The sequence below is a fragment of the Topomyia yanbarensis genome, chromosome 1 (assembly GCF_030247195.1).
Source record: "Topomyia yanbarensis strain Yona2022 chromosome 1, ASM3024719v1, whole genome shotgun sequence".
In the NCBI taxonomy this organism is placed as follows: Eukaryota; Metazoa; Arthropoda; class Insecta; order Diptera; family Culicidae; genus Topomyia; species Topomyia yanbarensis.
In genome coordinates this window covers 198,855,361-198,881,750 of record NC_080670.1, presented here as the reverse complement: position 1 = coordinate 198,881,750, position 26,390 = coordinate 198,855,361, and the positions used below count along the sequence as shown (strand labels likewise).

The window sequence follows — 26,390 nt, the reverse complement described above, 5'->3', positions numbered from 1 at the left end:
ATGCTCACCCCCAGTAAAGTTCAGCCGAAAAATGAGCCGGAATGCTGGTTGGTTCTAATTCGGATTCCGGCTCTATTAAGAGTCCATAGCGTCCAGGCTTCCTGCTAAGCGTCCATATTTTCCTAGCCAACATGTGCCTTTGTTAAAATCAAAACAACTCAATGCAATAGTATGGGCGACATGGGCTTAGAAGCGGCTAGGCCCATAAATAACTTACTGGGACACACGCTAAATTCAATGCATTCAATTTAATATCAATTATCACTGACCACCCCAATATCCGGGCGTTTGCCATCTATCATTTCAAACAATGGCAAACAAGGTTTGCTACGACCACGACGACGACGACGATGACGATGACGGTTAAGATGCAGACGACAACGCCGACCCCATAGACTATTACGGTGGCCTGCTATGACCGCCCACGTAATACCGCTGATGACAGAGTCAAATGAGATATATTTCTTCTGGGTTTTGCGTCCTCTCGTCAGGGCTGCCGGTCTGTTCGCATAGCACTCATTACGAGGACGGGGCCAGAATCAAACGCGGCAGGTAGGGGTATGGCTAACCCCGCATCATGTACTTTCTTTCCCCAGAAAGACTCAAACAATGCTGAAGGAAAAAAAGAAACCTACATTAAGGAGGATTATGACTGTTTTATATTTGTTTGATAGTGGTTTGGTTGTTTTCCGTTCGTTGGACATTTGGAATAACTCGAAATTAGGTGCCCAACACAATGATGATGTCTTAGTCGATAAAAACGATTGCTGTCCTCTAATCAAGTCCCAGAGAAAAATTATATCGTTACTACCCACACAGTGTTTGAGGTTATCATTATTCTCCGCTCTTTGATCAACCCGCTTTTCCCCTGGGTCTCATTTGATTAGGGTGAGATAAGTGAAAGTCTATTCTGGGAATGTGAATGAGTTCCTTCCTCAGCAGATATAATGAAACAAGTGGGAAGCCCACGCTACGACCCTTTCTAAACATCATATCTCAAAATTAGGCCACTCGTTGTTATTGTTTCTACTAGAAGCAGGGTTGCGTGCGTTTATCACATTCAAACAAGTTTCAAAACTGCCTACTATGCCGAAAGGGTCACATAATCTACGGTACTCTGTGTGGGTTGCGAATCAAATGAATTGGTTCCTTATTTTCAGTGTTCGAAGCAGTCATTCCGTTCAAATTTGACATATTAACGATCGGCACGGTAAATTTCGATGCAACCAGCAGACATTAACAAACAACCAGCGCCTATTTCCCCTTCGAAAAACCCGAAGAAAAACTGCACCGGCCATTCAACTTCCGCTTTAAAACTTATGCCTATTCAGTTCCGTGTCCGGAAACAAAGCCATCCACCCACCCACCCGCTCATCCTTCACCTGCCGAGAGAAACAGAAGGCACAGACATAAGGATCAAAAAGGGGAAACAGCGCACCAGATATCCAACCGAATGATAAATGGAAACCGGCTCTTCCAACCGGACCGGGTCAGTGTGAGGCGGGAGACCGGGGAGGAACGTGTTATACAGCAATAATGGCCTATCCTTGAGCCTGAACTTGAGTCCCACCAGCACTGATTATTGCGAGAACCGAGAATCGGACTTGTGGCTGTGGGCGGGGGGTGTTTTGGGTTTCGAAAGGTGCGACGAGCGGAGTAGTGCCATTAAATAAATTATATACATTTCGATTCGGGAACCATTTCACTCAACTAGAGGTACCTGAGCGCGTCTGGATCCAGGTCCTGAAACTGCTGAAGTACGTTTCGTTTTTTTTTTGCTGCTGCTGCTACGCTTAGAGCGCAAACGGAGGACCATCAGAGGTAAGCTTTCCACCTTATTTTCCTCTTTTTTTTGTTTATTGCCAACGATAGAGCACCGAAACGCCTTTTCTCTCACTTCCGAGTCCATTCATTCGTTGGTTGGTTGGTGAATGGGTCGCGTTTCCCACCGTTACAAGAAATGTGGAAATCATAGCCTACTAGTCAGTCGCTACCTGCGGGTAGGGTACGATTAGTGAAAAGCAGTGGGTGAGATGTGAGCCGTATCGTTGTAAAAATCTCAATACACACTTGAATCCGCTATCGCAGGTCGTTTGCAATGAAATTTGATATGGTTGAACTATTTAAACTAGACTCCATTTTAGTTTACAATTATCGAACGGGAACTGCGTCAAAGTATTCCATTTTCTTTTAAATTCGATTTCGTTATATATCGGAAAACTTCTGCTGGATGATAAAGTCCTACTAGGAAATTGCATTATAACTGTGTTTGTTTAATATCTTCCGACACCACGTTTCCCACTGTATGCGACTTCGAAGTGACTTTGCGACAAGTGTAAACTGGAAAAGTTTTCCCGTACACTTGCAAAGTTTAATCTAGTTCTTGGTTTAACGGCGCCTCTTCCGGTTCCATTCGCTGCTGAAACTAAAGGGTGTGTGTTCGATTGATAAATTTACTCACAAAAAATGATTATCGCTGAAAAAAGTACGACCATTTGGTTATGGTTTAAAACTGGTATTTTATTCAATATCCGTTCTCTTCTTTTTCGGCTTCTTCATATCCATCCAATTTCGCACAAAACCTGTTCTGTTTTGTTTGGCTTTCTTCAGCTACATTTTTCTGAAGTAACAGTTCGTTTTATAGCAGCTGTCAACTCTTGGCGGTAAGAAATGGACATTACTGATTTACCGACAGCCATAGACGAATCTAGACTAGAAGTTAGTTCCAGTATGACTTGTCTTTTCCTTATAAATGGGATTGCGCTGCTTTGTTTGGGATTTGTTCCGCGATTCTCTCTTTTACACCAATGCAATGTCAGCAGCTTGAATACAGTCCGAAATCTCGTAGATTCAGACCTTCCATACATTCAGGAGTCCGTCTACTACCAGTGACCACAGAAGCAGTGACAGCATTCCCGCTTGACGACACCCTCTTAGTGGTTCTAATGATTATGCGGTCCTGCATCCCAACGACGCTGTCATCATCTGGCAACGCAACAATAAATGTCAATGAATAATCCATTCAACAGTTGCCCACTCTATCCAGTTCGATTCAGCCGCACGCATTGTCCCTCAATGTATATTCTTTATTTTGCTGTACATGTTCAGCCTTTTTGACACGAGCGTAAAGTTCATAGGCAAACTGTGTTTCCATAAAGAGTTCCCAGTGTCTGTTCTATTTGATGTAATGTGGAACTTGCATGTTCGTGTCAAAACATGATCAATATTATGTACTAAAATCCTTGCAAACATACTGCGTTGCTAAACGCAACAGTTTTTGTCGAAAAAAGGTAAAGTTCGTTGGAATCGATTGATTCACCATCATGCGCTGTCAGGTCTTATGCAAAACTGACTCAGACATCACTTCGTTAATAGATTAGTAATTCTTTCTGATGTATTCAGTGCCACCTAGCGGCGAAAAGGCGAACCAGTGAGTTTTCTCTATGTAAATTTTCGAACAATCCCATACAAACTAGACTCGTTAAATTTTGTATTAAATTTAAAGGCTTAAAACTAGTTCTTCGCGCTGACTGCCCAAGTAACCAATAAGCGTTATAACGTAGCCTAATATCTGCTTTAGATCCACATATAAAGCTGTCCTAAAAAGCCGTGAAGCCCTACATACTTATATAATGCTGATATTACGCCAGAAAAGGCGAATTATAGTGCTATTACTGTGCAGAGATTGACAGCTCGTTTCTGCAGTACTAATGCTATTATATAGCAAAAGCGAACATATGTCAAATTTGAAAGCCTTATAGTGGCACTACTAATGCTATTAAAAGCTTCAGTTTGTTGTCATTGTCCGCCATGGTTTTAAAACCATTTCTTATGTTTCCTTTCGGTATGATGAGCAAAAAGGAAAAATTTTAAAATAAAATATTCTGTTTAAAACCGTAATTGACTCTGTTCTAATGCATTGTAATGAATATCCTTAATGGGTTTTCGTTCTCACATGATATGAATGTTTATGAAAATTACCTTTAGTAAGTCTCGAACTGAGGTACCTTGCCTCGTCCTTCACGGTAAGTCAGCGCACTTACGTTTGCTTCCTGGACTATATTGCATATGTTCGATTGAAATGAAATATGCCGAATATAATCTTCAAGAAGAGTTGCATAACAAATAAACCCACAGCATTATATCAGCTTTTTATTTGCTCTATAATGGCATTAAATGCACTTGTTAAGCTTACATGCTTTAAAGATCCTTGAAGCATGTACGCGTTATATCAGCTTTATATACGCATATAGAGCCAATGATGATGCTATATGTCGGTTGCGCAGTTATGCATTACTGATGCTAATATAGAGCTTCATTGCATTGTTAATTCTGTAATGGAGTTTCAATGCAACATTAGTGCAAATGTATAGCCAATATAGTGCAATGGCTTAATGCTTATGGTTACTTGGGTGCTCCTACAGCGGCACTTAACTGTTGGTCAGTTAGGAGAGTTTTGGCTGCTTTGTTGGAACCTCCCTAGCGACTGTGGTGACGAATAGCCGGATTCTTTGCACCCCGCAAAGCAAAATCTGTGACACTGCAGTGTGCTTCCTCGGCTTATCCCCCACAGCGAGAATGGTTGGTGCTTTTTGGATTCTTTGCGATTAACCGCAGAAGTGACATTACGCTTCTAACTAAACCGACAAAACTGTTCACAAACGCGAAATATATACAGCTTTATGTAAGCGTGGCACGGAACAGTGGTGCGTATTATGTTTGCCAAAACAAAGCATTCAACGGTGAGTGTGAGTCAATCTAGTAATTTTCCAACCTGCGGTAATTTGATACCCTGAAAAGTTACAAAAAGAACGAAAGGACTCTTACCTGTTTCTTTTCAACCCAGTAGGTAAAAAACAGTAGGTAATTTCTCACTGATTCTAGCGAATACTCATGTTTCTCTTGAAACCTATCGCAGATCAGTAAAAATTTCTGTGTGAAAGCCTCACCAGTGGTGGCAATCCTAGTTGAAATGAAACCATGTTGAACAGAATAGCTATAGGAGAATTATGAATCAACGTTTCGACTTCGTCTCATCAGTATCTGGCTGCAAACATGGCTAATAATCTGGCTACAAAAAACTGCGTTAGTTATGGAATTTGCGTTTCAACTTAGTCTCATCAGAATCCGACACTAACTTAGTGACAGGACTAATAAGCTGGATTGACACTAGCGCCGAAAACGAAAACACGATTTGTGTTTCTGAGCAAACCCCTACTCCTGCGTGATGTCCCGCAAGTTACGTTTGCCGAACGACCGTTCGAACTTCCTCAGAAAATAACTGCATCGTGCTGATTTAACTCAATCGGGCAACTCAATCTCACGCTCAATCTTGAGAGTGGCACTTAAGCCACTGAAATTGTTGTTGTTTGCTAACTGCAATCGATAAACGTTAACAAGCTCCGCCCCACATGCAATGGCCATTGACTTAGGGTCTGTTTATATTACCAAAGAACGACGCGAGCTGCAACATGATGGTGAACGATCGCACTTCGTTGCAAAATGGTGTACGGTTTTTTTTTATCAGAGTTAGTCAGCTTAGGTATAGAGCTTGCAGCCTTACAGCAGTTGCCTCTTTCCAGTTCCATCATATCAGGCATTCGGGTACCGATACATGGTGTTTTTCGCAGTAAAAATTAAAAAAAAATCGGCATCACCATGATTGCAAGATGGACGAGAATGGACTTTCCCTTTCATTTGTGATCTACAGTAAAATAATCGGTTCAGGTTCAGAGCATTTTTCTTATTTTTTTTGCGTGAAAAATGCAAATCGATTACAACCGGTTGAAGTAGAACTTAAATGGTTCCATTTTTTTTCCCGGAGCAAAACTTTCAATCGGCCATTTGATCGATTCGGTTGTCACAATTCTACGAGCAAATGCGCAAGAAACAGTACGATCTGGAAAGAACTCAGAGGCAGTGGTCGGTGATGGTTCCGTACCGCCTGGAAAGTGTGTTTAAAAAGACAGTTGGCAGTTCTAATCTGTAAGCTTTGCGAGCCAATCTAAATGGCTCTGACCCATCTCTGCGTCTGCGATTGCAAGCCTCCCCTAGAAGCATGTATAACTCGAAGTGGAAAAGCCTATCTTGAGGTACTAGTTCGAAGGTTTTGGGTTGTTCGTAGAGGTACTAGTTCGAAGGTTTTGGGTTGACAATATCTAGCGAAACGTTTAAATGACCAAAGACGATGTTTTTATAATCAGATAACGACAATTCGAGCTCGTTGGGTATGAGCCGATTTGGCAACTCACGCGTTATTCCGTGGGAGCAATGAGTTATATCTAACACCTTTTGCCTGCCAGATCGTGCAAATGTTGGGCGGCTTCCTTAATAAGTACATTAGCATTCCATCAATTCAGTGCCAATACGGCAGAGAATCTTTGCGATGCGATTTTTTGGGATCTAAAGCGTTAAAACACAGAGAATAGACATCCATGATCGAACAAAATATTTAAAAAACCTGTTTCAATCCACCTAGCGGTGCAATTGTGCCTTTCTCATTTCTCTAAACTATGGCACGGAGGCTTATGTTCAATATAATTGTGGAAATGTCCATTACATTCTTAGTACACTTTGCACTTATACACAATGGCATGCCAGCCACGAACTTGATGAGCTACGTGTCGACGGTGAAACACTTGAAACAAAAAAATATCATACTCCATTAGCCTAATCAGCATTAGATCAATGTTATCTGCTTGCTAACTCATTTTGTCATGCGGGGGTGGGTATGTGAGGAGGGCGAAAGTCCCATGAACGAACGACTCCCCAGCTTAAATTGGTATGCTTTGTGATTTAGTGGTGGTTTAAAGATGATGGGGTCGAAGGGGAGGGGTATGAGGGCTGGATGGGGTGGTGGTCTGAGGGGTGATTTAAGGAGATTTTTAAAGGAGGGAAGTGAAGAGTAGAGGGGAGGTGTAACCCCTCTCCGTAAACCATCAACTACGCCCCTGTTAAAATCCAGAAACCTTATGCGAGTCGAAAAAAAAAATTGGCCGGGATTAGGTTGACGTTTTTCAGAGTGATTGCATAACCTTTCTATATGAGAAAGGCAAAAAATGTGCCAAAATCCAAAAAAGTGAATCGTCGTCAAATTTTTTTTCGAGTTTGCATCAAATCTCGACGTTTCATGCACCTTGAACACATTTAGCATCAAAAATAAAAATTCCATTGTTAATTTTTCCTATAGTTTATATGAGAAATTTCTGTGTGGCCGCACTCTGAAACCCGTAATTCTGGAACCAGAATTAAAGTTAAAATTAGGTAAACCGTGTTGAAGGTAGTTTCCATTTAACCACGGCAAAAATTACAACTCATTGATAGGTTTTTTACACTCAAATTTAAGTTGAATTTACCTAATTTTGAGTATACCCCAAACAACTCAAAAGTACTTTCATCCACGGAAGACCTCGACTGAGTCGAATCTCTCGTTTTGCGAAAGCGACACACAACTCAAAAGTAAGTTGAAAGAACTTATTCTGCAGGTTGTTTTATTTAACCGTGCAGTGAGCAAATTTTCTGGCAGAGAGGCCGCTCTGCTATGATTTCTGTAACCCAGTAAAGTTCAGCCGGAAATGAACTGGAATTCTGGCTGGTTCCAGTTCGTATTCCGGCTCCAGTGCAACAACCGATTCTAACTAGAATCGGTTGTGTCACTGGAGCCGGAATACGAACTGGAACCAGCCAGAATTCCGGTTCATTTCCGGCTGAGCTTAACTGGGAAGTCTTGGTTTGGCAGCCCTGTCAGATTTCTGCGCGTATCCTGTCGGGTTAGTTGAGCTAGGGCGAACCTAAGAGAAGACAATCGCGTAGCTAATTTGATCCAGTCCTAACCACAATTAGGCAATCCATGAGACGTTTCTGATCAGCTGATTATTTCTTGTTTACTTATTCTGACGTTACTCCGAGGGGTGCGACGTCCGACAATATCGTTGACTCGATCCAACATCAAACGAATCGGACTAACAAAGTTATTTGTCGGACGAGTTTTTCTGTTCGCAGGAGTAGACTTGTTGACAGAACCCACCGCTGAATTGTCAAACAAACGTCTAATGGATTGCCTAATATTGAACCAGCTTCTGATTGGTCATTTTGCCAGTCATGAGCGTTCATTATATTTACAATCGGGATGGAAAACAGTGCTGCTGAATCTATTCTGGTTATTTTTCATACACATCAACATTTCGTGCAAATTGAATAAAGGACCTGAATGACGATATAGTTACGTGTATTGTTAAGAGAGACATGAATAAATATTTAATTTAATTTTTAAATGCAGCTAGCATTGTAAATTCTTGGTAGAGGTGCGATCTTTTAGGTACAATTACTTTCGGCAATTGTAAAAAGCATTCAAAGGGAATTTGGCAACGATGAACGCTTGTTGTCTTCAGATTTACGGCAGGACCAAGTCGAGAAAATTAAGAAGAGCAAGAAGCCTGTTGTCGTCTCTTCTCTTAGGGGCGAACTCGGTTTCGCTCGCGTTTTCTGGCAAATTTTGACAGGAACCGGGCTAAACCCTGGCATAACTCGGACATAAACTGTGCAAAGATCCTGGCAATTCCTACCTGGTAGAATTTAGCACGAATCGAGCAAAACATCTGACAAAGATGTGGCAGAAAGCGTGCAGAGATCTTGGCCGTACATTTCTGACTGGATTCTGGATAAAAGTGAGCAGCATCGGTTGGTTTAACCGCTTCTGTCAGAAACGGTTGTTGCATTTGAGCGAATTCGTTGCCAGAATTCTCGCACAAATCGCGCAAAATGCTCGCAGAAACTCTGCCAGCATCAATTTCGTTTTGCTCAACTTTTTGCTTGCCACGCTGACCGGGATATGTTGGTATAGGGTTGCCAGGTGGCTGGTAAAGTCACTAAAAGTTTCCCGGTCAGCGTGACAAGCAGAAAGTTAGCAAAAGTTGAGCAAAGCGAAATTGATGCGCGATTTGTACGAAAATTCTGGCAACGAATTCGCTCAAATGCAACAACCGTTTCTGACAGAAGCGGTTAAACCAACCGATGCTGCTCACTTTTATCCAGAATCGAGCCAGAAATGTACGGCCAAGATCTCTGCACGCTTCCTGCCACATCTTTATCAGATGTTTTGCTCGATTCGAGCTGATTTCTACCAGGTAGAAATTGCCAGGATCTTTGCACAGTTTATGTCCGAGTTATGCGAGGGTTTTGCTAGGTTCCTATCAAAATTTGCCAGAAAACGCGAGCGAAACCCAAGACGGATACGGGTGTGCACATTTTTTTTCTGTGTGTGAGTGCGGTTGTCATTTTTCTTTGATGAAGCCGAAAAAACAAGAATATATGAAGAAGAAAATAACAAACAGATGACGTGGTGGGCCCTTCTGTTGCCATAAGTTTTGGTTCGGTTCGGTCATAGTTAATTTAATCGTTTTTTTTTCGAGGTTAAAAGTGTCAATATGTGTTCTAATCGATCGATCCGAAGTGAAGCCCGGCCTTTTCTCACTTTTCATCATGCGCCAAAAATCAGGATGCTCGTTCGGATGTTGATGTTTACTTCAAGGGCCCCGGCCGCCATGCTTATTTTTGCAAGTATAATACTAATACACTCAGAAGTGTCAAATGTTCCCACCTTTCTTTCCATCTTGAGCGAAACCGAGTTCGCCCTAGCACAACTAACCCGACAGGATACGCGCAGAAATCTGACAGGGCTGCCAAACCAAGACTTACAGAAATCTAGCAGAGTGGTCTCTGCAAGAAAATTTTCTCACTGGGTTTCGCTTGAAATAGCTAATATCGTATGGTGGTGAATACGCAACCTCCGCGCGAAGCATTATTAACGAAACCGTAAACAATCCGAATTTTTATAAACGATTTATGCTGAGGACATCGAAGAAAGTCTTATTGCCAGGTTGCGTACAGCCGAGCATAAACCCGGTTAAACCCATTAGGTTCTTTACTGACACAGTTAACCTCACTTTTCTCGACAGTTCGCTTGTACTGTTTACATGGACTTAGAAAAATTTGTGGACGACTAGATTCGCTCAAAGCAAATCGTAAAGAATTCTCGACAAACATATGATTACGGCCTTAAAGCCAACTGTCAAAATCCACTTTGAATGGAAATTCCAGACAAACCGTTACTGGTCGAACACAGTTCACAACAGTTTATGAAAGAGAAAACTTTTCTCTTTCGTTTACTACCAACATCTGTGATTGGCGTGTAACGGTTTGTCCGGAATTTCCATTCAAAGTGGATTATGACAGCTGGCTTTTAGGCCGTAATCATATGTTTGTCGAGAATTTTTCTAATGTGGTTTTCGTTTGAGGCGAAACTGAGTCAGTTCCTAACCTCAACTGCTGTCAAAATGTATGAACTGACAGCAGTTGGGGTTAGAACCTGACTCAGTTTCAGGTTCAAGCGAAATCGCCATAAGTCCATGTGAACAGTGCAAGCGAACTGTCAAAAATGAACACTCAGTGACGTCACTGTAAAGTATTCAATTCCGGAACCGGTTCGGATTTCTGAATGGAGCCAGAACCCACCCACTGAGACGTCCAAAAAATTGTTTCAAAATCGTTCAAAACGGCCCACTGAGACGTCCAAAAAATTGTTTCAAAATCGTTCAACACGGGTCCAACGATGGACGTTCGTTGAACGGTTATTTGGACGTTGTCCAAATTGGTCCAACGAACGTTCTTCATTGGACGATTTTGAAACCAACCGTTCTTAGAGGGCAGTTAAACTCATTCCGGAACCGGTTCGGATTTCTGAATGGAATTATGGATTCCAAATCAAATGCAACAACCGATTTCGACTCAATCCGTTTCGTAATCGGTTGTTGCATTTGAGCTGGAATCCATACTGACTCGAGTGGGTGACTCCATTCAGGATACCGAATCAAATTCCGAATGGTTTAACCAGGAAGTAGGCCTAGCATTTGCAACTTTCATTGTGAAAAGCATCGCTATAGGGAATACTTTTCAAACGAAATAAAGCTGCAGTCATGTCTTTGGAGTGAGTTTGACTTTTTTTTGTTGGAAAATGAAATTTTTATTTGTATTTCCGTCTATTTTATGCAGAGTCACAGTGCCCAGTGAATCTCGTGAAGCAGCCGGACCGGCGCTCAAAAAACCAAGAACGGATGGCAGAGAATCTATGTTCAACAATAGTATCATGTCGGATGTCACCTTTCTAGTGGGTCCCGATAGGCAGCAAATTTACGGCCATAAGACGATCCTGATGAACGCATCGGATCACTTTTTCGATCTGTTTCAGAATTTAAAAGTTAGAGAGATCACGCTGGAAGACGTTGCGCCGAGCGTTGTCCTGGAGATACTGCGTTCCTTGTACTGTGAGAAGATCGAACTCACTACGGGTAACGTTCGTGAAATTTACTCGCAATCGAAGAAGTGGTCCCTGGAAAAGGTGATGGAAGCGGTGGCAAACTTTCAGAAACAACGCGTTGACTCGGAAAATGCACTTAAGATGCTGATGGAAAACCGTTTCTTCGAATTCCAAATGGTTGAAGAGCAGTGTTTGCAAATAATTTGCGATAATCCTATCCGTTACTTCGAGCATGGGGATTTTCGTTTGTTGGACCGCGAATCGCTTAAACTGATCGTCAGTGCCAGGGTAATCAATTGTACAAAAGATCAATTGATGAATGTCTTGAATGTGTGGCAGAAGATGAAAAGGAACGAGGATGTCGCTGATTTGAGAGCAGCTATCAAAAGTTCCAATCCAATGTTTGCCTGTGATAAACTAAGGATTTTTGATGCGCTCTCTAATACTTCGCAAGAGCAGGTTCTCCTTCGCATTAAATCGTCCAATCCTCACTTCAACGGTATACGATTGATCGGATTAGGAGTGATTTTCAAATCGCGCAACGAAAACGTTACTGCGACCGTTGAATGTCGTGCCGGAAAATCTGTTATGAAAAGCTGTACATTCAAAAATCCTTGCATCGATACAGTGAACACTGTTGATATTTTCTTTAAGCATATTGACATACAATTTGACGAACAATTTTATGTGACTGTTAAGTTCTCAACTAAGGTAGAAGCTTTCAGCTTTAATTCATTCAAAACTTATCATAGTTACATCGTTGTAGAAAAGGTTCATCCAATGTCGATTTTACCACCTATCGCCCATTTTCGCTATAGAGCAATAAAGCAAAAGTGGCAACAATTGAACGAGATGAACAAGAATTATTAGATGAAATAAACGTACTTTTCGTCATTTAACAACAAACTGTTTTTTGGGCTATCGTTTATGACTAGAACTCTTCTTAATTTGTCTTGTCTATGATACGGGGGCACATAGTGGTTCACTCCAGAACAAAGGTTGGCCGAAACGGGCAGCATTGTCATTTTTCATGCAACTAAGAAGGGAAAATATTCTCGTAGGCGAAAGTAGAAGACTGAGCCTTGTTATGTACGTTATGCAAACTAGGCCCGATGAATGATCTAAGTCAGTCTTGGATTTTATACATTTGGAGCAACCCATATTCGGCAGTTTTCATGCCGCTACCCGCGTTACGGCTTGGTAAGGCCCAAACCGCCGCTTATGAGACTAGGGAGAGTATTTATAATGTCTTTCTAGCTTCAGATAGTTGATACACGCACCAGTAGAGCTTTTCCTACTTCTCAAATGGCAGATTAGAAGTGAATGCCGAATACAATTAGAGCAATCCTAACTCTGGGAGGATAGTGGACCGACGTTGTCGAAATGCAGGAAGAAATGAGCAGCGGTAAGCTGTAGTTGGCATAAAGAGATTTACAAGGACAATGGAGACCACTGAAACTAAGGTAAGCACAGATATAATCACCGGCAGCAAAAGTAGCTCTTAGATCTGGAGTATTCAAGGGAGAAAAAAAGAATAAATAAACGAAATTTCTGAAAAACATGTTCATTTACAACTACACAAAAGTGAGCTAACCATCGGAGGGAAACCCCTCGAAATCGAAAGTGCCACTATCATCTTCGGCAGCACTGGAGTCATCCGGAAAACCAGGAAGATCCTCCACTGAAGCCCCATTGTCAGAAACCTCTTCCTCCTTCAAGTCATCCACCATGCTATCCAGGAAGTTCTAGGGGCGAACACGATCCCGTGCTATCTCTCGTAGGTAGTCTTCCGATTACCACAGGCTGGGTCATACAGTCGTAGACATGGATAGTATCGTTATCCATCCGAAGAAGATGCGCCCAATAAAGCAATCTGGTCAGGCGTATCATACAAATAACTGTATGATTTTCAAGAAGACGCTCAACTTCGTCTGACGTCAAATCTTTGAAAAACGCTAAAACCATCCGGCGCCGGCACAGCTGTGTACGAACTGTACGGTTATTCCATGTCCTAAGCTGTTTCAGATAACTCCCACGCTGATTGGAGAACTTCCTCTCGGCTAACCGTATTGTATGCCTTGGCGATGTCTAAGATGGCGATGGCTGCGTGTTGGTCCTTCGCTAGGGTCTGCCCTGTGTGGTCTAATGGTTTGCAGTAGAGTGCAGTTCATTGTAGTGTCGGACCCCTCGTTGACGACAGTTCAGACGGTTGGTAACACTGGCGAGCAAGAAAAAGGCAGCGATAGCGAGACGGGGAGGACTCTTTGCTCTTCATCTGGCGGCGATAGATTGCAATGCTAAAGTCGGTGTATAAATATATCGTAGAGTTCTAAATCCGTGTTATTAATACGTTTCCGAAACCCCCTACAAATTGGCGACGAGCTTGTGGATCTGAGGTAAGAACTTTATGTATTATATTCGGAAAAAAGTGAAAACATCGGTATCAGTCCGCCTTAGATTCATTGGTGTACGACAGTGAAAAAAATGAAAATGAATGGCGGTCAAACTAGTGGTTTGTAGTGTGGCATAATTTGAGGCTGCATTGGTTAAATAAGTTGAATCAGATACACACTGATGATGGTGATGACTGTTGGTAGAGTGCCGAGCCAGAAATGTGGAATATACACAACAAACTTACAAATGATTTTAATAGTTGCATTTGGGATGCTCAGATAATGAAAAAGTGAAATGAAGACGAGTAAAAGAGGAGAAAGGATCGCCGTTTCTGCATTATAGCCTTCATGAATGTACCTGTTGGTTAAACAGGAGGGGAGAAAAAATTGTTTTTTTTTCTCCCGGGTGCTGGTTCGTACCTGTTTGTAGAACAGGAGGTGATTTCACGGGTGCAAATAAAAGAAAATGAGATTGCAATTGATGAACGTACGTACTTGTTTTTAATAACAGGTGGGCAGTATGATGAGCTCCCGGGCACTTGTGTTCGCATGTTGGCAATCGGATTATTTGGTTAATTAAGGATAATGCCTAGAAAGTAGGCTATAGTTTGGGTAAAATAAATGTTTATTGATGTTTAACTGTAGACAATTTGAGTCAATTTATGAATGCAGGTTGATGCATGGCGAAACGAAGAAAAAAAAGAAAAAGAAAATCTATTGAATGTTTGTTTTTTTTAGCTTGGAATTATGTTTATTATAATTTTCAGATGGAAGACGCTCGTCCACTCCCGCAGTTTCGCTGTGATGAAATTGATAAACAAAAGTTGTTCAAAGCATGGAAATCGTGGAAAGGTGCCTTAGAGTGTTATTTTGACGCGTATGGAATTGACGACCAAAAACAGAAAAGAGCAAAACTCTTGCATTTGGGCGGCCCGCAACTGCAACGTGTGTTCCAAAACCTACCGGACAGAGAAAGCTTCCCGCTAGTGTCTCTCGAAAAACGATGGTACGATGTAGCGATCAACGCCCTGGATGCATTCTTTCAACCATATCGTCAAGATTGTCTCGAACGGTACAGGTTGCGCCAGATAAAGCAAAAGGAAGGAGAACGTTTCGTTGATTTTATTCTTCGGTTGCGGCAGCAGCTGTCAGACTGCGGATTTGATAAATACCCAGAGGATGTAAAGGATGTATTGACGGAGATTTTCATGATTGACACAGTTATCGAAGGATGTTATTCGCAGGAACTTCGGCGTAGAATATTGCAGCAGGATAAGTCGTTGGCTGAGATCGAGTCTTTAGGTGTTGCATTGGAAGGGGTTGATCAACAAGTTAAAGATTTTGGAGGAAGAATTAAGTCGGCTGAAATGGATCAGCAAACATTCAGAATCGACAGTGACCAGGTTTCGTTTCGTAAGAAGAATTATAATCAACCGACAGGATTTAAACGTAAATTTATCGCAAGAGACGAGGTTAAATGTTTCAGTTGTGCTCGACGAGATCATATCTCTACTTCTGAAACATGCCCAGCAAGAGGGAAAGTATGCCACGCTTGCAAGAACGTGGGTCATTTTGAATCATGTTGTCGATCGCGAAAGGGGTATAGGGCCTCCATGACAACAAAGAAAGTACGCACAGTGGCAGAATCAGTTCCCATCTCGGAAAACGCTTCAGATGAAATATCTATGAAAACTTATTATACGTTCCACACCGGTAACGAAACCAATATGATTCGGTGCGTGGTCGGTGGTGTTATGTTGGATTTGCTGGTGGACTCTGGTTCAGATGTCAATTTGATCCCTGACAACGTGTGGGAATATCTAAAGCAAGGAAAAGTTGTTGTGCAGCAGTGCGTAAAGGGAAGCAAAAGGATTTTGAAAGGTTATGCAAACGACAATCCTTTGACGATTCTGGGAGTTTTTACGACGAATGTGGAAGTAGGACACAAAATCGTTCGTGCTGAATTCTACGTTGTTGCTGGTGGTCAGCGAAGCATTTTGGGTGACAAAACCTCTAAAGAATTGGGAATACTACGCGTTGGATTACAAATCAATCAGGTTGCATCACCAGTTTTACCATTTCCGAAGATCAAGGACGTCCAAGTGCAAATCCACACCGATCCGGAAATCAAACCAGTTTTCCAACCGGTCAGGCGTGTTCCGATTCCGCTCGAAGCGGCGGTAGACAAAAAATTAGAAAGACTTCTAGCAACGGATATAATCGAGGTAAAACGTGGTCCTGCTTCCTGGGTTTCCCCATTGGTTGTGGTAGGGAAGAAAAATGGAGAACCAAGAATTTGTCTGGATCTTCGGCGTGTGAATCAAGCTGTTCTACGCGAACGTCATCCTATGCCTATCGTAGATGAATATCTGGCACGGTTGGGAAAAGGCTTGACATTAAAGATGCATTTCTTCAGGTAGGTTGCTAGGTAATTCATAATTAACAGCTACTAGATATCAGATATTTTGTCAGGTTGAATTAGCCTCAGAATCAAGAGATGTTACCACGTTCATTACTAATAAAGGACTTTTTCGCTTTAAACGACTTCCCTTTGGTTTGGTGACCGCACCTGAGTTGTTCCAAAAGGTCATGGACCAGGTACTGGTCGGCTGCAAAGGTACATGTTGGTACCTCGACGATGTGATAGTAGAGGGAAAGAACTTAGAAGAACATGATGAGCGGTTGAATGAAGTGTTGAAGCGTTTTAAGGATAGGTCAGTGTTGCTAAACTGGAACAAATGTGTATTACGTGCCAAGGAGGTTGTGTTCATTGGTCATCAGATTTCGGCGAATGGAATACTTCCATCAAACTCTAAAATAGAAGCTATCCTTTCTTTTCGTCGTCCAGAGAGTGAATCAGAGGTGAGGAGTTTTTTAGGACTCGCCAACTATTTAAACAAATTCATCCCTAACTTGGCTACTCTCGACGAACCATTACGAGCATTGATTAAGACCGGTTGTAGTTTCATTTGGAGTGAAGAGCACGAACAATCATTTAAACATATCAAAGCTGCTATGGCAAATGCACAATCGTTGGGATTTTTCAAAACCGAAGACCGTACCGCAGTAATGGCCGATGCAAGTCCAACAGGACTCGGGGCGCTGCTTCTACAGACTGATGTATCTGGTTGCAGTAGAATCGTAAGTTGTGCGTCCAAATCCCTCACAGCAACGGAAAAAAAATATTGTCAAACTGAAAAAGATGCTTTAGCAATCGTTTGGAGCGTTGAGCGATTTTACACTTATCTGTACGGAAATGAATTCGACATACTGACGGATTGTAAGGCTCTGCAGTATTTGTTCACTGCTCGCTCAAGACCATGCGCCAGGATTGAGCGGTGGGTTTTGAGAATCCAATCGTTCGATTATAAGGTTATCTACATACCAGGTGAGAAGAACACAGCAGATGTGTTATCACGACTCGGCACACTTACGGCAATTCCATTTGATCCTTCTGAAGAACTCGCAATCCAGCAAATTGTTTTACATGCAGCATCAACTATTGCATTGGATTGGAGAGAGATTGTGGAAGCGTCGCAAGTAGATCCAGAAATTCGCGAGATTCTTGAATATTTAGAACAGGATAAACCTGACGAATTACCGTTATCTTTTCGAATAGTGGCTAATGAACTCTGCAGATGCGACGATGTGCTCTTGAGATCCGACAGGATAGTAATACCGTCTGTTTTACGCGATCGAGTGCTATGTATCGCCCATGAGGGGCATATAGGAATGCGTATGATGAAAGCTCATCTGCGTAGTGCGGTATGGTGGCCTAAAATGGACAGTGCTGTAGAGAATTTTGTTAAGAGCTGCCGATCATGCATTCTAGTATCAGCTCCCTGTACCAATCATTCGAAAGGATCTACCATACGGACCTTGGGAGGATATCGCTGTAGACTTTTTGGGCCCTCTTCCGGAAGGTCAAACGCTTTTCGTGGTTGTAGATTACTACAGTCGTTTCATCGAGGTTTGTGAAATGATTCGAACTACCGCTAAGGATACTATTGAACAGCATTCCAAAATATTCTGTCGATACGGTGTGCCTATGACATTGCGTGCTGATAATGGGCCACAACTGAACTGTGAAGAGCTTAAAATATTCTGCGAGGAAATTGGGATACGCTTGGTTAATACGATACCGTATTGGCCACAACAAAATGGTGAGGTGGAGAGCCAGAACCGATCAATTCTGAAACGATTGAAAATTGCTCAAGAACTCGGGCAGGATTGGAGGAAAGTTCTTGATCAGTACATCTTATCTTATCACTCTACCCCCCACCCAACAACGGGGCGATCTCCATTCGCTTTGATGTTTGGTAGAAAAATGCGGAATAAGCTCCCCCAAATACCTCGAGAGATTCACATCGATGAAGAGACTATGGATCACGATCGTTTGCAAAAGGAGAAGGGCAGGGAATATGCAAACAAAAAGCGACGTGCCCAATAAAGCGATATCCAGATTGGTTCAAAGGTTCTGATAAAACGATTTCAAAAGACTAGCAAACTCAGTACAGAGTATTCGCCGGAAGAGCATACAGTCGTTCGACTTAAAGGTGCTGATGTGACTTTGCGATCTGTAACCACCGGTAAGGAATGTCGTCGAAATATAGTACACCTTAAGAAACTGCCAGAGAATGATCCGGTTAACGAAACGGAGCTTAAGCCACAATCATCGCACGAGGAAGTGCCACCTCAACAAAGGGAATCAGGAGACCGGCTGGATGTTCAGGGTTCGGCTATAGAGGAGGAAAGTTCACGTCAACCAGTACGCCGCGAACGTAAAGAGCCCGCTAGATTCCAGGATTATCTACCGCACTAAATTTGAAGTAAAAGGGAGATTGTAGTGTCGGACCCCTCGTTGACGACAGTTCAGACGGTTGGTAACACTGGCGAGCAAGAAAAAGGCAGCGATAGCGAGACGGGGAGGACTCTTTGCTCTTCATCTGGCGGCGATAGATTGCAATGCTAAAGTCGGTGTATAAATATATCGTAGAGTTCTAAATCCGTGTTATTAATACGTTTCCGAAACCCCCTACATTCATGAGCCGCAGCACAAACAGCCAAACCTTGGCGCATTTGACAAAGCGGACCAGGCGAAAGTCAGCCGAAAAGAACGGAATTTATGCTGCGATTTGATCCCATCACCGCACCGTCGATCTCAACTTTGCGTGATGGTACATTCATTCCCCATATCGCTGGCTGAACATCCTTAAACTCTAAGCGTATCCATGCGAACCTGTGAAAGTTGGGTCACGGCTGGATATTTCAGCGTCAGATTCTGCGTATGAATACTGCAGATTATCAAAAAATTATTAACACAAACATTAATCCATTGACGTCAGTCAGGTAAGACAATGAGGAAGTCGCAAATGATGTGAAAAATCGAAACAGCGGAAGGAAATGTTGAAAAAACGTGTGTTTTCAGCATTTGCGTCTAGTTTTGTACTTGTGAATGACTTCTTCGGTGTCCCCGTCACCGCCAGACTGTGGAGTGGCAGTTGTGCATTCCGGCTAACGGCTTAGCTGCGGAACTACCACGTTTGCGCTTCGTAGCGTTTTTTTTAATTTCTTTTCCTTCTCCTTTTCGATCATATATTTTTCGATTATCTACTTCAACAACACTTTAAATTATTATATTGTTAACTGACGCGCTTTCATTGATGACGAGCACTTTCCTTACACACGAGCAGGTAATGTTTCGAACGGAGGTTGATCGAATGCCTGTACAGTGGATAAGTAACAACACGGCCGATGGAATTGTTCGTTTGCTTCGCTGATAGCTATCTGAGCGAATTTTCATCTTCTGATGTGAACAAGATGAGAAGGTAGACTGTATGCTTGTCCTGAGTAGAATTGCTTTTTTGATGACACATAAACTGGAAACTTCACTGTATTCACTTTTTTCCTTTTAAAATTTGCTGTTTCAGAGCATTACGTGATTGTTTTTTATAAAATTGATAAAAAACTCTGATTCGACAAGCAATTTGTGAATGTGGTCAAATGAGCTCCAACCTTTTTACATAAGGTACTACAGAATTGATATAAAAAAACAATATTCACAACAAGTGACACATAGAAGTAACTAGCATCTACAAAAACGCATAGAATGAACCTACCTTGAACACCTCCCAGGTGGCCGAAAACGGCAATACAGCTAATCCGACTAGCAAATCGGCAACGGCTAGACTAACGATGAAAAAATTGGTAACAGTCCTAAGCTTCGGCGAACTGGTGACGGCGGCCACGACGAGCGTGTTGCCGACGATGACCAGCACGTCGATAAAGATCAGAATGGCCAGCAGGAGGATCTTTCTCGGTTCGGTCCACTCGACCGACGCGAACAGGCTGGCACACTCGGACGCGTTCATTCTCTTCGTCCCGCTCGTTCGCTCGCTCGCTCGCTTCTTCGTGTACTCCTAGATTTGTACACAGTACGTTAACAGAGACTACTGACTGCTTGCTTGGTTGCTTGCTTGCTACGATTACTACAAACAACTACTACTACTACTAGAGCGTATATGTATGCTACACGTTTGGTTGTCTTGCTGCCCTCCTCTCTAACTTCGACTGTTGCGACTCTACGGACGGCGTAGATGGGGCCGGCGATGACTTTGGACAGTAGACTTTGGCTGCGGGTGACGTAACACCGACGACGACGGTGGTAATCGCAACCGCACGGTTCGAGTACTGCTAGAAGATGCTTCCCGACTTCTTAGTGGCTGAAGATCATCTGGAACAGAAAAGGATAGAGAGAATGCGAATTAGAATACAGTAGACTCAATGCAGAACTAAGTTTCTCGTTCAGTAATAGAAGAATGAACACTTTTTCATCATCAACGTATTCAAAATAACTCTCGAATATTCGAATCTAGTCATTTAGCGCGGTCATATTGAGTAGCGCAACAATAAACAATAATTATACATTTGGCCGAATGACCTTTGGTCTAATGCCCGGCCACCTTTCTGACGTTGCTACCGCCTTTTGAAAAAGAAATAAACGAACAGCTCATGTTTTAAAGAAGGAAAATCCACAATTGATTTTTCAGACTCTCATTAAACTCATGAATCAGTTACAATACGTCGTGATACGAAATAGTTTTCATGATGTTTCACTGATGCTGCTAACTGCTACGGGTCGCTCCCCTACGTTAGGCCAAAATGAAAGCAAAATCAGCAGATTCCAATGATCTTCGAATCCAGCGAATCACCCATCAACATCAAAGGTTTTTTTTTATCAGAAGCACGATAATCATTTTAAGGAATAATTTGGAAATTTCCCATTGACTCGTGATTTCGTTGAATACCCGTACTACAGCATCAAACTCTCATCGCTGACTACACCATCGATCTCGACTTCGCGAGCGGGGATCTAGATGTGGTAGTCGGCGAAGAGCTCACAGTAAGCAATATAATTTTCCTTCTTTCTAGTTGGACCCACAAAAAATTCCAAATTCTGCTTACTTTTTGGTTATTTGAATGAGAGCCTCCGCTCAAGCATCAAGTTCGCGGTCCACGCGATCAATCAAGAAAACCTGCGAATGGTCACCCGGTTATATTATCGAATTTTTACACGGGAAGGTACATACACGCTAGCACCAGGCCGACATACAAAAGCCCACGCTATCGAGCATGGTAACATACAAACGCTCGCGGGCCTCACGATGATACATAAAGACGAACATGCAACAGTGACCATCCACACACAACTGCGTCCAAAATTTCGTAAAGTCCGGGGATCGTAAAGTCCGGGGAGTCCCGCACGCAATATTAGCCTTAAGCAGTGTTCTGGTGGGTGACGTTTTTGTCTCGTCTGCAATTGTAGTGAGTTTGATTCTGAGCGCTTACGAGAACCCAGCTCCTCTACAGCTCCAGTAGGACAACTCTCAGAAACAAATTGGTGTCGCTCCCACGGCGGCGTGTGTGGTAGAACACTGTCTAAAACAGCTGAAAATCGATCTGAAATTATCCGGAAAAGTTATTTAAAATTTCAACAAAGTGATGTCCAAGTTACTTCCACACGAGGCCTAGTGGTTTGGAAGCCAATTCACACGTATAAATAAGTATTTTTGTTGTTAACATGTCTATAGTGCCATCCAGAGGCATGTAAACTAGTTCCATTGTCAAGTCGCCATCTTGGATTTCAACATGGCGTTGGACATAAATTTCTGGCACCTACTATTCCGAAAATACCCAGTCAGTCTAGATTCTAGACTGTGAACTCTGGACTTTACACTCTTCACGCTAGATTCTGGACACCGGGTTCTGGTCTCGATATTCTATGCCATGGGCTCTGGACTCTGAACTATGGTCTCTGGGGTCTTGATTCTGGATTCTGATATCTGAACTCTAGACTCTGAAGTCTGTACTCTGAACTCTGGGATCTGCGCTCGGGACTCTGGACTCTTGGCTCTCCTCTCGGGAATCTGGATTCCGGGTTCTGTTCTCTGGACTATGGACACTGAACATTAGATTCTGGACTCTTCACTCTCATCGCTGGATGATGAACTCTTTTCTCTGGCCTCGAATTTCTGTACTATGCACTCTGGTCTCTGAACCATGGGCTCTGGTCTCTGGGCTCTGTACTGTGGACTCTGAACTCGGGACAGTGGGCTCAATATTTTGGGTTGAGGATTCTGGACTCTGAGCCCTGGTCTCAGGATTCTCGTCTCTGGACTATGAGCTCTAGATTCTGGACCGTGAACTCTGGATGCTGCACTCTTCACACTGGGTTCTGGACTCTCGCCCCGAGATTCTGTGTTATGGACTCTGGATTCTGACCTCTGGATTCTGGGCTCTGTACTCTGGAGTCTGAAGACTTGCTTCAGTATTTTGGGTTAAGTACTTCGGACTCTGCACTCTGGCCACAGTAATTTGGGTCAAGGACTCTGGGCTCTGGACCCAGGATTCTCGACTCTGTTCTCTGTGCTCTAAATTCTGCATTCTTAACTCTGGATTCTGAACTCTCGCCTCGAGACTCTGGACTGTAGACTGTGATCTCTGGGTCTTGATTCTGGATTTTGGGCTCTGAACTCTGGACTCTGGACTATGCACTCGCGACTCTGGATTCTGGTCGCTGGGTTATGGAATCTCTAGGTTCTTGATTCTGGAATCCGAACTCTAGACTCTGAAGTCTGTACTCTGAGCTCTGGAATCTGCACTCGGGACTCTGGATTCTGGACTCTTGGCTCTCCCCTCGGAAATCTGGGTTCTGTTCTCTGGACTATGAACACTGAACATTAGATTCTGGGCTCTTCACTCTCATCGCTGGATGATGAACTTTTGGCTCTGGCCTCGAATTTCTGTACTACGCACTCTGGACTCAGAACCATAGGCTCTGGGCTCTGAACTCGGGACACTGGGCTCAGTATTTTGGGTTGAGGACTCTGGTCTCTGGACTCTGGTCTCAGTATTCTCGCCTCTGGACTCTGAGCTCTAGATTCTAGATTGTGAACTCTGGATGCTGACCCTTCACGCTGGGTTCTGGACTCTGGATTCTGGCATCTGGGTTCTGGGCTCTGTGCTCTGGAGTCTGAAGGCTTGCTTCAGTATTTTGGGCTCTGGATTCTGGTCTCAGAGCTCTGAACTCTGGCCACAGCAATTTGGGTTGAGGACTCTGGGCTCTGGACCCAGGATTCTCGACTCTGTTCTCTGCGCTCTGAACTCTGGACTCTGCATTCTTAACTCTAGATTCCGAGCTCTCGTCTCGAGATTCTGTGCTATGGACTCTGGACTGTAGACTGTGGTCTTTGAGCTATGGGCTCTGGGTCTTGATTCTGGACTTTGGACTCTGAACTGTGGACTCTGGGCTATGCACTCTGTACTCGGGGTTATGGACTCCGGACTCTGGGTTCTGGTCTCTGGACTATGGCATCTAAACTCTGGATGATCGAATCTGAGCTCTGGATTCTGGACTCTAGACTCTGGTCTCACTATTTTGGGTTAAGGGCTCTGAACTTTGGGATCTAGATTATGTTCTGAGGACTCTGGGCTCAGTATTATGGGATAAGAACTCTAGACTCTGGTTTCTGGTCTCTAGCTTTTGGACACTGAACTCTGGATTCTGGACTCTAAACTCTGGTCTCACCATTTTGGGTTAGGACCTCTGGACTTTGGGATCTGGGCTCTGGATTATGTGCTGAGGATACTGGGCTCAGTATTTTGGGATAAGAACTCTAGACTCTGGTTTCTGGTCTCTGGACTCTAGGTTTTGGACACTGAGCTCTGGCGTCTGATCTCTGGGCTCGAAACTCTGCGCTCTGTACTCTGAACTCTGCACTCGGAGCTCTGGATTCTGGACTCTGAGCTCTGTCTTCGGAATTCTGGGTTCTGATCGCTTCGCTACGGACTCTGGACTCAGCATTCTCGACACTGAACTCTGGACTCTGGGCTATGGAATCTGGAGTCTGGGTCCTCTCCTCGGGATTCTTGGTTCTGGTCTCTGGGCTACTGGACCCTGAATAAAAATACACTGAAAAAAAAGTTCAGTTTGGACAAGGAGCGGTTTTTTTTCAAACAGATTTTTTTCCTTGAAAGTGCCCAACTTGAATTTTTTACGGTAGGTAGGGAACATAATTACCTACCTAATTTTGTAAATCGACTTTAAATTTTTAAAACCGATTTTTTCAGTGTAGGAGTCGATGAAGAATTTTTTCAATATTTTTATTAAAAAATTTGACTAATTTTGTGAACATAGCTCCTACAATTTTTTTGTAGGATTTGTTTAGAGTATAGCCATTTGAAATAAAATTTTCGAAAGACAGTCATTTCTGGAAAAACAAAGTATGCAAACAATTTTGTGACAAAGTCTTGCTGCCAACTCTGAATACGATTTAGTGCGAAATTCGGCAATGAAAGCGTGGCAAAAAGAATGCAAATATTGACAGTCCAATTACGTTTGCTAATAGCAAGATTAGTGCTACTAACAGGCTTTCAAATGGAACAGTGTTGCATTGCTACATAATAGTATTACTAGTGCAGAAAACTGGCCGTTAATCTTTGTACAGTAATAGCCTTTTCTGGCCTTATGTCAGCATTATATTAGCATTTTGTCAGAATGCACAGCTATAAAACTACCCCATATGCGGATCTAGAGCATATTTTAGGCTTCATTATAAAGCTTATTGATTTCTTGGGTGCTGTCTGCCGTTTAATTGGGAACAAATGGACTATAGAGTTCGTGATCTGGCAAACCATATGCAGTTGGGGATGAAAATAAATAATTGATAATACTTTAATGTTAAGGCGTTACCAACATATTATTCGAATTGATGAATTGAACCTGATTTTAAAATAAATTTACATGAAATTTGACTGTTGGGTTTTCTTTGGTTAGTTTTTGCTGTTCTAATCTTATTATCGAATGCATCCTTTTCATCTTAGAAATTGCTGAAAATGCAACTATTTTTTCGATAAGAAAAATCTATATTCTCTTGATAATTCTACGAGAAAAGCAGATTAGAAGACGATTTGTGTCTACTAGTTGAAATGAAACCAGCCTCAAAGCTCTTTCAAATGACGAAGATGACCGCGTATTTCCATTTCCATCCCATACAAAAAACGATGGTTACTATGGGCAACTGGACTCCTGTCATAAAGCAGTGCTGAATAGACCAACTAAAGGTACGGCTTCCGGAAGGTTATAAATAGAGTCGCCATTTTTTTCGTCTAGTTACAAACCGAGGACGACTGATCCTCGTTACCGTCAGTTCGGCCAATCAGACACTCGTCCCCGGGAGGGAAATGAAACCCTTTCACTCGTTTAACTTTCTCTCTCTCTTTCACATACAGGTAACAACGACGGACCGGGTTGAATTGTACTTCGGGGTTCATGAAAAAGAAAAACAAGAGTAGAACTGTCAGGATGGGTGAGAAATAAATTAAAAATTTAATTACACTTCCAGCTAGCAGCTGGCATTGATAGACTAGCTAAAACAGAAAACGGTAGCCACTTCTGACAGTGCTACTGACTTTCTGGCGCGGACGGTCCGTAAAACTAGCATCAATCGAAGCGAATGGTTGCTGCGATCGTTTTTTTTTTCGAATGGTGGTTGGAAAAATCCTTAAACTTTCGAACCGTTTGTAGTGCGAAAAAAAAAAACCCTACAGATTTTCATTTCGTTTCCTAGCACCAAGGAAGGACGCATTCGAATTTATTGCAATCCTTGGCAAACTTTTTACACATTCAAGCCGACATAATTAGTTCCCGTTTCCCGTCTGTGATAAATCCACTGAACTGATGGTGAGTCCTAACACGAACCCAATTGAAAAATAGCTTCCATTTCTTTACCACACTCAGACTTGAGCACTACCGTGTGGCAGATAATTATCCTTTCCCCCGAGCGTGACTGACAAGGCCGCACTGTTGCGCATTCGAAGGTTGCCCCATCGGTACCGTACGAGAAGGGTGTTTAGTCCGTATTGTCTGTGGTTTGCACGCGACCAGCTATATGAAAAAGGATTGGTTGGCTAGCGCGGTTTGTGGTTATTATTAACTGTGCACGTGCTCTTGATTGTCAGATGACGAATCGACGACGACGACGACGAAGCGGGAATGATCGATGGAAGCCATTTAAATCAAGTTAGGCGGAAGGTTTGATTAATTGCTTTTCCGAAGCCCTTCCTTTCGGGTAATGTGAGTGTCCTTTGAAATTCTTGCCGCAGGAATGATTCGATGAATAGGA

General features: G+C 42.8%; 1 protein-coding gene across 6 annotated transcripts in view; it reads right to left on the bottom strand.

The window, feature by feature from the left end:
- LOC131687346 (octopamine receptor Oamb) overlaps positions 1-26,390 on the bottom strand; it is a 356,370-nt gene that overhangs the window by 173,670 nt on the left and 156,310 nt on the right. For all 6 annotated transcript variants that reach the window (XM_058971427.1, XM_058971441.1, XM_058971448.1 and 3 more), the window contains one exon: positions 19,827-20,440. In XM_058971427.1, coding sequence (XP_058827410.1) covers positions 19,827-20,078 — 252 coding nt within the window. In that variant the 5' untranslated portion in view covers positions 20,079-20,440. The remainder of the gene's footprint in view (positions 1-19,826; positions 20,441-26,390) is intronic.